At 32.3% G+C, this 10,981-nt stretch overlaps 1 protein-coding gene across 1 annotated transcript; it reads right to left on the bottom strand.

The window, feature by feature from the left end:
• Positions 1–103: 103 nt before the first annotated feature.
• LOC114176695 (biotin carboxylase 1, chloroplastic) lies at positions 104–9,197 on the bottom strand. The gene is made up of 17 exons (XM_028061814.1): positions 8,937–9,197; positions 8,790–8,849; positions 8,306–8,634; positions 8,063–8,204; positions 7,343–7,441; positions 7,184–7,240; positions 5,644–5,715; positions 4,907–4,996; positions 4,341–4,400; positions 3,617–3,802; positions 3,419–3,511; positions 3,268–3,349; positions 2,929–3,035; positions 2,278–2,353; positions 1,410–1,456; positions 1,228–1,290; positions 104–518 (listed from the first exon to the last, which is right to left on the bottom strand). Exons 2-17 carry the CDS (start codon positions 8,844–8,846, stop codon positions 492–494), a joined length of 1,587 nt encoding a protein of 528 aa, XP_027917615.1. The 5' UTR covers positions 8,847–8,849; positions 8,937–9,197; the 3' UTR covers positions 104–491.
• Positions 9,198–10,981: the final 1,784 nt, after the last annotated feature.

Here is a 10,981-nt window from a genome sequence, read left to right as displayed (position 1 = left end):
CATTCAGTGACGAAGCATAAAGGGCACGACAATATTAAATCATTTCGCTTCACGTTGAATACAAGTAATAAAATAATAAGAACTGTGGGAAAAAGATAATCTATACGAAAACTATTTAAATATCTAGCGACACCAATTGATCCATATAACAATCCAAGCCGGTTAGAATCATGTCAAGTTTTTATTACTGTATCTAACACGAGCTCTTAATACAAAAATTACAAACAAGCCTCTAATAACCAATGTAACAACTACGACTAAAAAAGCAAGGAGCTACTCCCAATTTCTTGCACTAATATTTGGGATGAAATCAAATAAGATTAACTGATTTTACGATAAAATTATGTGAAGAAACAGAATGTACGAGACTAATTATCAAAATTTCATTAAAACTTTTAACTTCCAAGCACTGACGACAAGGTGATTACAACTAAGCAGCACCACAAAATCACATCCTTCAGGCAGTTGAGCCAACTAGTTCCTTCAACCTGTTAGCTCAGTACCATCTTCTGGGGCGGCTGCATTTGAAGAGAACAGCAAATCAAATAATTTATAAAATCAAACAAAAATGTCAAAAGAAACTATTATAACAGGAAAGTTAAGAATATTTTCTTAATGTGTGGGTTTAGAAACTCCAATAATACATTAGCAAGGATGCTCCATGCTATGAGCAATAGGACTATTCTTATCATGCATTCTACAAGATCACTGAGGAACGTCTTCTGTTTACAGACTTGCCAGCAGCCCCACATCTTCTACACGGCATTTTGACATAACGCAAGCACCTAATGATTTCGTTAACTACAGTCTAATAAGAAGTCTTCCATGACACTGTCACCATAGTCATGAGCAGTGGGAAACAAATAGTTTTATACCAATCATTTCGTGATCATATGTATTGAGAACTAATCCCAAAACTGGCTTTATTATAAATCCTACATCACACACATGAACATCTGATGAGAGGTATGACCTATCACACCAAACTTACTAACAACTGAAGCGCAAGTAACTAGACACTACATTTCGGTATGTGATCCAAACCCTGATTCTACGAGCCACAAATTTGTAGATATTTTAATTTATATATCATGATAATAGATAATCTTGAAGGATTCAGTGTATGATTCTAAAAGTATTTCGTACCAAAATTGTTCTGAAGCAACTCCAACCAACAAGGAAGTATAATTTTTAAGCCCATTGATGGGGACATTAATAAATTCTTACCATTGCCAACTCTTCCTCATGTTTTGGAATAAATGCGGTATCAACTTTGCCGTTTCTGAAATCCTGCAATATGATGAAAATATGACATATATTAGATTTAGTAATTTAAACTCACTTCTGACCAACAGAAAATATTGCTAAAGGATACATGCTACCAAAAGTTCATAAAAGGCAACACTAACCTCAATGTCAAGGATAAGTTTATGATAATCAATTGTGGTAGGAACTCCTGTATCAAGACTCAAATTGTTAATTTAATCGTACAACTTAAAAAAAAAAAAAAAGATCTAGACTTAATAGTACATTTCCATCTAAACCTAGATTCTACCAGCCAAAAAAATCAGGTTAGTTATAAACCCTACATCACACACCAGCCTCTGCTGAGCCATGACCTACCACAACCAAACTGACAAGCATCTGATGTGGAAAAGGATCTAGATTGTAATAGTACATTTCCATCTAAACCTAGATTCTACCAGCCAAAAAAACTATATATACAAAAGTATTGCAAGAGGTGCAGCATCGTCTTAAAAATCAAGGGTCTAATATTGGAGATCTTTGTAACGGAGTTAGTTCAATGGATATGAATTCTTGGATCAGAAAACTGCACCTCATGCAATCTGTTTCAAACAACAGAAAACGAGGATTTGGTTCTTTAAAACAAACTTCTTTGTTCTTTGTGCAAGCATATTGACCAGGGAGAGAATGAGAAGTATTAGATTGTTTCAGCCTATTCAGGCTTCAGGAGTGCAATGGACCTACAGCAAGCACAGGTATTTAAAACAAAATTGAACTTGGTTTAAAATAGAATCAAGATCATCTTCAGATTCTTTTTAAAACTGTGTTTTAAATTAGCGATCTCTCTGAAAAAGTTCAAATGATATGATCCTTTGGGTTGCAACTCCTAGAAAATTTGTTTCAAACTACAGAGGGTGAGGACCTGGTTCTTTAATGATGCAAAGGAAAAGTATCTGAATGTTTTGGGTCTTTTTCGGATTCAGGCATGCAACTGGCAGAATAACCACAATCATAAAAATCAAATTAACTTACCTGTGATGACTGTGTCATCAAGAGCCCTTTTCATGCGTTCAATGGCTTTTTCTCTATTTGGAGCCCATACAATCAGCTACATAAAGTTCACAAAGTCAAAATAATAGTATGAGTTTAAAATAAAAAGCACACTTTACATAAAGTTCGGGGTAGTACACATCAAAGCCTCCTCACAACATAAATTGAATATAAATTGAAACTGGCATTTAGAATGTATTACATCCTGTTCATTTAATATTTTGAACCTCTCTTATTTTTTTAACCCATCCACTCTCCACTTACGTGGGGAAAAATGACCAATTATAAATCACATACCAATAGGTAATACATTCTCCTTTTAACAAATTCATTAAATTTAATTTTTATTTATTATAACATGTCATTTCTTTAATCCAAAAGCCCAGACATCAAGAAGAGAAGCCAACATAAAATGCAGTTGGGTTTTCAAGGAAAGGAGCATGACAAATATATTTTTGTATTATAGATTGATGTTGTTATTGATTACATTGAAAAGTACAGCTATTTATATACACAGGACAGAAAGAGGTTACACATATTTGATGTCCATAGGGAACAGACATAAATTATGTAGTATAACAATCCAGGGTAGGACGACAAATCAATGCTATAAAAGAGAACAAATAGGCTCACCTTTCCAAGAAGAGAGTCATAGCTTGGAGGAACAACATAATCAGGATAAACATGGCTATCCATTCTGACAAATGGACCTCCAGATGGCAAGTATGCTGTAATTCTACCTGTTATTTGAGGACGAAGTTTCCTTAGATTAATAAACTTTTTAAATAAAAGATTAAAAAAACCATAATACACAAGCACTTGGCACAACAATATTCAATGATGGAGAAGCTAATTGACCAAATGATCTAAAATATGGATGAAATCTGTTGCACTCTAAGTAAGCATTAAGCTGATATTTTGTTCACTTCTGACATAAACTTGCAGAAATACATCAAGGCTACATCAGGATACCTGGCCCTGGTCTAAAACCCTTAAAAGCATCTTCAGCATTGATACGACATTCAATAGAATGTCCTCTGAGCACAATATCCTCCTGTAGAAAAAAAAAAATGCATTAAGAGCAAGATTCTAAAGAATCAAAAGTAAAATATACATGTGTTACCTGTTTTACTCTAAGTTTTTCTCCCATAGCAACACGAATTTGCTCTTCTATCAAATCTGTTGAGGAAATCATCTCTGTCACGGGATGCTCAACCTGGCTCAAAAGAATAAAATAATGGAAATTATTCACACAAATATTGAAAATATTCCTTGGTTTCATTTCAAATAAAACAAAGTAATGACATAAATTAGTTTGAACCTGGATACGAGTGTTCATCTCCATGAAGTAAAAGGAACCCCTCTCATCCAAAAGGAACTCCACTGTCCCAACACCTATGTAACCAATAGATGCAGCCGCTGCAACTGCTGCATCTCCCATTGCCTTTCGCAACTCAGGGGTCAGGGCAGGAGACGGTGCTTCTTCCAACAGTTTCTGATTACGCCTCTGCATGAAAGAAAAAACACCATTAACAGAATACATTATGGCTACAACATAAACAGAAAAAGAGAAACTAAATCAAAACACCTATTTATGTTGCTATCTTACTATAAAACTTATTTAATAATAATATTAAATACACAAGATGAATCAAGTTCAAGGTTTTTAATCATGCATTTTATCACACGTATCTGCAATTTTTATCAAGCAATATGAGATATACATGGGAAACTCCATAGTGACAAAATATAACTGAAAAAATCATAAAAGAATCATTGTGACAGTGATGGCAGTTGCTTCAATTATTGCCTATAACATTACTTTAGTTTTTCACAATGCAGAGTTATTAAAAAGAAAATAAAAATTCTAGTCAGAAATGCATACCATACATATTTTAATTACTTTATGTTCAGTTTCTTATCATTAGTTCTCCTATGTCAAATTACAAGTTTGAAAACACAGTTATTATGTTATGCGCAATATCATTTTACGTAACTATACAAAACTAAGCAGACAGATAGAAATGAAGTTCAGTTTGCAGTACCTGGATGCTGCAATCACGTTCTCCAAAGTGAACAACATTACCATATTTATCTGCAAGAACCTGTATCCATGAAGCATAGGGGTAGATTACAACTCCAAACAATCACCAACAATCAGAAAGTATTAATCTTTAAGTAATTCAACAGGACTTAAGCACTTAATACAAGGAATTTGTCAAATCAATTATAAGACTGACTGTTTAGTCAATCACCATCACGTTTTTTTTTTCCAACCAGCTTTAACATATAGCCAGAGTATGTGGTTAAATAATTAACTGTGTTATCCGTGAAATTGCCACGAATACAAAATAAGGAACTTAAAAGGTTAACAGTATAAATTGTGGAATTTTTTAGGCTTCAGACTATCATTATTGACTGAATTTAGTTAATCAAATTGAATAATGACATCAATAGTATCTACTTCTGAGCCTCCAAGATAATCAGGACCTTTGTATTTGATGTAAACAAAAAACAATCAATTATTACATTTCTCAAATGCAAAAGTTCAAGTTCTTAAGTAAATACTAATTTGGGTGTTTTCCCCAGATTCCCTTAAAGATAGCATTACCTGGAACTCAATGTGCCTTGGGTTTTGAATGTACTTCTCCAAATAAACCCCATCATTGCCAAATGCAGCAGCGGCTTCACTCTTAGCTTGCTGCAAATAAATCAAATTGAAAAAAGAAAATCACCAAATGTGCATGTCTACTCTACATCAATGGGATAAGCTCTACTAGCCTACAACTATTTACAATAAAAAAAAAACATCTACCTTCCATCAGAATCCATTAAGATGGTCAAGCAATAAAACGGCTGTTTTCATTTCAGAAAAATTGCTGCAAGAAAGAAAATCCACAAAACCTTGTTCTAACAATTGGCCCCAAGCATTTTACTAAGAAATCTTGATCCATTACATAACTAGAAAATAGATGTCGTAAAAAACTGTCCTCAAGGTGCAAGCACTCCGACTTCAGTTTTTTTCCTTAAACAGATTTTTGCAAAAAAACTGGTTACAAAAATAAGGTGGTTATAATTGTAGGATTTTTAGAAGATACGCAAAGCTGCTTCTCAAAATAATCAGAAATTTGATTAAGATTCTGACTTTTTTTAAGAGGAAAAAAGGAACAAAACACACTAAGAAATTTTAAAGTGTTATGATTTCAAAGTAGACGTAATTTTAATGGAAAATATCTGAAAAAAATCAAACTCTTGATAATCACAGTTTCCATACCATAGCTATAACAACAGATAAGAAACTAAAGATTGTAACTATTTCCGTAGTGCAGACAACATAACAAGAAATACCTGCAACAACTTCACAAATTCATCAGGTTCTTTAGCAAGACGCATGCCACGTCCTCCACCACCAGCCGTTGCCTAAGAAACACAAATGGTTGCCAGTTTACAAGAAATTGTTAAACACTGTAAAGAAGAACTTCACAATTCCCATTTAATGAGAAATGAAATGAATCATGCGGAAGTCTGTAGAGACTAAAATTCTTTTCTTTTCAATGCACCACAAACTAGAATATACAGGATCTCTCAAGTACCATCACACTAAAGATTGGTCATCTCAAGCATCAAACTAGATATTTAAGGGTGATCCAATAGTAGTCCAATAATTCGTGACATAATATACTCAACAAACATTGCAAGAATAGGCTCTTACACTATTTTATAAAGTGGATTTAAATCAAACTCAATGGTACAAAACCAACTTCCAAAGTAAGATTTTAATCCATTTATATATTAGAATTTGGCCACATTTCTAGTCAATGTGAGATCACTAACAAAAAAAAATCAAATTGACCATCACTATAACTCTATCCATGGCCACAAACAATTACAACGTAACCACAATTACACATTGTGGATCCTAAGCAACAAGTGAGCATAGAGTTCAATCGTGAGAGTTCTATAGCAATATATAAAGGAAAGCAGAAGCATGTCCAAAAGGCTGATTTATACAAATGAATATTATTATTTTTATCAAGATCAATGTGTTACTGCCCTTTCATTTTTTTGCCAGTCTAATTGAGTCAACTATAACCCAACACCGAGTGTACACTTGGACAAAGAAAGACTCGACCCATAACAATGTTCAACTTACATTTAGCAATACTGCAAGGAATAAATAACAGAGCTAAGCAAGTGAAATTGGCAATCATTACTTTGAAAGAAATATCCTGAATCATAAACCCTCCTATTTAAATTTCCTTGAGAATGGGATATGTACACAAGTATACGATAAAAAAGTTGAATACATGTACATGAAACCCTATATAGAAGAACTTCAAGAAAAGTAGTACAGTTCCAAAAGGGATGCAATATGCTATTTGTCATCACATGTGTAAATTCCTCCCGTAGGCTGTAATTACAAAAGTCTGCAGAAGAAATTCTTTTTTTTCTTTTTTTCCCATTTTTACAATATATTCTCACCCTATTAAGGTTATAACTTCAAATTGGAAATTATTTTAAGGAAGGCAGAGTAAAGAAAAGGAAACTCAGACTATTTTGTTCAATTTTTGCCTAACCTCTCATAACCACAACACTTAAGGCCTAGAAATGGAGGGTTATACTACTTGGAGATGAAAATAACTTTTCTCATTATAACTGTTGGAAAAAATATAACACAAATGAGAGTGTGCCAACATAGAAGATACCTCTAACTCAGACATATTATTTTTGTTAAGAACCTAGCTTTCCTGGACCACTTTTATGATTCACACGTGAGATTACTTTGTATGCATAATGCAAGTGTTCAATGATCTACGTCAGTCCAAAACATTAGAATTAGCTTCAAATAGGCACAAAACTACAAATACAAAATAATAAAGCAATCCACCTTGATCATCACAGGGTAACCAATCTCCTTTGCCAGCCTGATAGCTTCTTCTGTGCTCTGTTCCATAAATTCAATTCATCAAATTGATGTCACAGAATCTGATATTGGCCTCCAAATTTAGCATTGAAGCTACTTACTAACAAGCCTCTAAAAATATACCTGTAAAAGACCCTCACTTCCTGGAACAGTGGGAACACCTGCTTTCTTCATTGTATCTCTGGCAGTTGATTTGTCACCCATAACCCGAATACTATCAGGCTGAAAGTTCAAACTAAATATTCAGCATTACCATATAATTTGAAAGGGAAATAATAAAATCATTTTTTCTTTTACAGCTGTATGAAACAAATTATCTAAATATACTCAACAGAGAAAACATTGAAAATTAAGATCAATTCATTCAAATAAAATAAAATTTGGGACAATATATAACTTGCAAGCCACCTTTGGCTTGGCCTACACTAATAAAATGCTTAAAAACTGAACTCTTCAAGCACACTCAAAAGCACATTTTCCGTACAGGTTAAAAATACTGTTATTTTAGCCATGTAATGCTTTCAGCAACCATAGCTTACTCGTTACAACTTTAAAGCAACCATGGATAAAAACTAAACAGAAATCCTCCTCATACAATTTCACTGTTTCTATATATTCCAATACTTCAAATATTTGTATGACTTAATGTATGTATAGTAACTAGAAATCAAATTACAGGCTTCAAGATAGTTTAAAAAACAGAAGCAAGTTTTAAAATTTAATAGGATAGATAGTATAAGCCTCGTTCAAACCAGGTAACTCAATCGTAAAGCTCTAAATTAGGAAAGTTTCAAGACAACAAGCAAACCAACATCTATTCTACACACTGCATAGCCTACTCACTTTAGGCCCAATAAAGTTGATTCCATGTTCCCAGCACATTTCAACAAACACAGCATTCTCCGCAAGAAAACCATAGCCAGGATGCAACATCGTGCACTTGTGGCTAATAGCAGCAGACAGAACATTCGGAATCAGCAAGTACCTGAACAGAAACAACAACAAAAATTACATTAACCACACGCAAATAAGCAAAACCACAAACAACAACCGAAACTAAAAAAATAAAAAGGCTGCCTAACATACGATTGGTTACTCGGCGCTTCGCCAATGCAAACAGCTTCATCAGCCAATTTGACATGAAGCGCGTCCTTATCAATGATGGAGTACACAGCCACGCAAGGAATCCCCATTTCACGAGCGGTTCGAATCACTCGAACAGCAATCTCGCCTCTGTTCGCAATCAGGATCTTCTCACCGCTACAAGTCGCGTGGAGAGCACCACAGCGACGCGTTTGGCGCTGTTTGCGAACGTGACTAACCTGACTTACTTGTCTAGGAAAACTCACTCTGTTCGTTCCTGCGACGAAACTGCATTGCGAACTCTTAATCCCTCCCTTCCTCGCAGATAAACCCTAGGTTGGTTGTTTTCCATTCAGATCAGAGTGAAATTAAGAGTTAGAGCAACGGAACGATGTTAAACGAACAAATTAATCAACAGACATTGTTACTGCGAGATTAGGAATTGTGATTTTGCGAGGGAAATGGAAGAAACCGAGAGAGTGCTTACTGCGATGGGAAGAGAAGGCGAGGTAACGGACTTGCACGCGGAGAGTGTGACTTCCATTTCCTGTGGAAAGAGACAGAGAAGGCAGTGGCAAATGGCGTGTGAGTGAGATATATATACACAAAGTGAATGGAGAGGGTAATGGTTTACCTATTTGAGATGATAGCAATGGTGTGAGTGTAAGAGAGAATGTGTTATTTGTGTTGTGTTGTGATGGGAGTGTGAATTTTGATGCGGGAGGCGATAGAAACGAGGGAGGTGCCGAATTGAAAGCTCCGCCTAAATCTAAATCTAAATGCAAAAGCTGGTTTAGTTGGACTTTGGCGGTTGGAAGGTGAGGGTGTTCATCTTCTTGCATCACAACCCTTCATTTATCCTTTATCATTCCACCAGAATGGACGGCTACGTGGCCCATTACAATTGGATCTTCTTTTCCTATTGAGCCTGATTCACTATAGCATCCTCAATTTGTCAAAATAAAACTTGATCCAATTAGTCTAGTTAACATTCTAGTCCAATACAAATTTTGACATGATCTTACTTCGTCTTACTTCTCGAACCCTTTAACAGTAAATAATTCTCGTACAACACATCTCTCCATCAAAGAGTTATAGATTTAATAATGTTGCAGTAAGAGAAGTCAATATCTACATATGATTACTTTCCATTAATGTAAGTAATGTTTTGTTATTATATTTAGAAATTTGTGATATGTACAGGAATGGTATGTTTTTGTGTTTTGTGTATGATAAAGAATGGTATGTTTATGTATTTCGTTTTGGACTTTTGTTTTAATATATTTTAATTATATATATATATATATATATATATATATATATATATATTATAGTTTTTTTTTTCATAACCATGTTATTTTTTTATACACACTTTTGCATCTTTTTTCTAAATTGTTTTCATTTTCGTAAAATTCACTCAAAATCTTTAAAATATTTTTCCTCATAATATAACCTTAGTTACACATTATTGTTTTGTGTAATTATTCAAATAAAATAAAAATTAATGATAAAGAGAATAAATAGATAATAAAAATTGTTTCAATGAATCAAAATATTATTCAAATCAAATAAAAACTAATGATTAAAAAGAATAAATAATACAAGTTTTTATTTTACTCACTCAATTGAGGCTAAACACTTAAATTAGAAGTCAAATATTCTTCCGTAAACAAATGTATGACCTAAAAAGTATTTAATTTAACAAAATTCAGAATAACATTTGTTACATCGAAACAATTATATCATTATTTTTCAAATTTTCGACTATTCGATATATATGATCAGTTTTTCTATATTTTAAAAGATTTTTTCTTTTTATCATATTCTTAATTATTATTTTTTTCTTTGCTCAACTTTATATGTTGTTTCAAAATATTTATAGGAGGCACATTTAATCATTATGACTTTTTTAATATTTTATAATTATTATTTATTTTATCATATACACTACTATTTAGATGGTTTTTTACATAATTATTTTTGTTTTCTAATTCATTATAGTAAGTATAATTTTTCTATCAAAATGGTATAAAGACATTTTATTTTTATAATACTATAATTGCATACATATCTTTTTACTAATATGCAACATAGATTAAATATTTTTGTTTTCTAATTCATTGTAATAAGTATAATTTTTCTATCATAATGGTATAAAGACATTTTGTTTTTATAATACAATAATTGCATATATATCCTTTTACTAATATATTAAAATTCAAAAGAAAAAAATTATTTGTTTATATTCAAATAGATTATTGTTGTTATGCTTAATTTTGTGTCTATACTATTTCATTCAAATGGTGTATTAATCTTTATTGACATAAAAAAAAAAAACCCATTAGGATTTAGATGTAATAAGTGAAAGTATATTTAAGATTTTTTTTAAAATTTGTTACTTGTTTTCTTTTTATAATTTTCAAAAATAAATTTTAACTTATTTCATTTGTTCTTATTTCTTCCTTCTTTTTTTGTCAAATTTATTACCTATGTTAATTTGTAGACAAGATGAATACCAAACTTAAAATTTTACAAGTATTAACCGCACAATTTTAATATCAATCTATTATTTTTCGAGATATCTGAAAAATATGTTAATTGATATTTAAAACAATAAGAAAATACATATATAAATGAATATACCTGTTACACATAAGATTTAGAAAAAAAATTATATTC

This window comes from Vigna unguiculata, chromosome 3 (genome assembly GCF_004118075.2).
Source record: "Vigna unguiculata cultivar IT97K-499-35 chromosome 3, ASM411807v1, whole genome shotgun sequence".
In the NCBI taxonomy this organism is placed as follows: Eukaryota; Viridiplantae; Streptophyta; class Magnoliopsida; order Fabales; family Fabaceae; genus Vigna; species Vigna unguiculata.
The sequence above is the reverse complement of the archived record's forward strand: the minus strand, read 5'-3'. Positions and strand labels throughout refer to the sequence as shown.

Bases quoted from the DNA above. Each gene is read 5' to 3' on its own strand.
- LOC114176695 (XM_028061814.1), bottom strand. From the start codon at position 8,846: ATGGAAGTCACACTCTCCGCGTGCAAGTCCGTTACCTCGCCTTCTCTT. The intron at 7,241-7,342 runs GTATATTTTTAG...TTTATGGAACAG, and splicing joins GAAGTGAGGGTCTTTTACAG to AGCACAGAAGAAGCTATCAG. The intron at 2,354-2,928 runs GTGAGCCTATTT...AACTTTATGTAG, and splicing joins ATGACTCTCTTCTTGGAAAG to CTGATTGTATGGGCTCCAAA.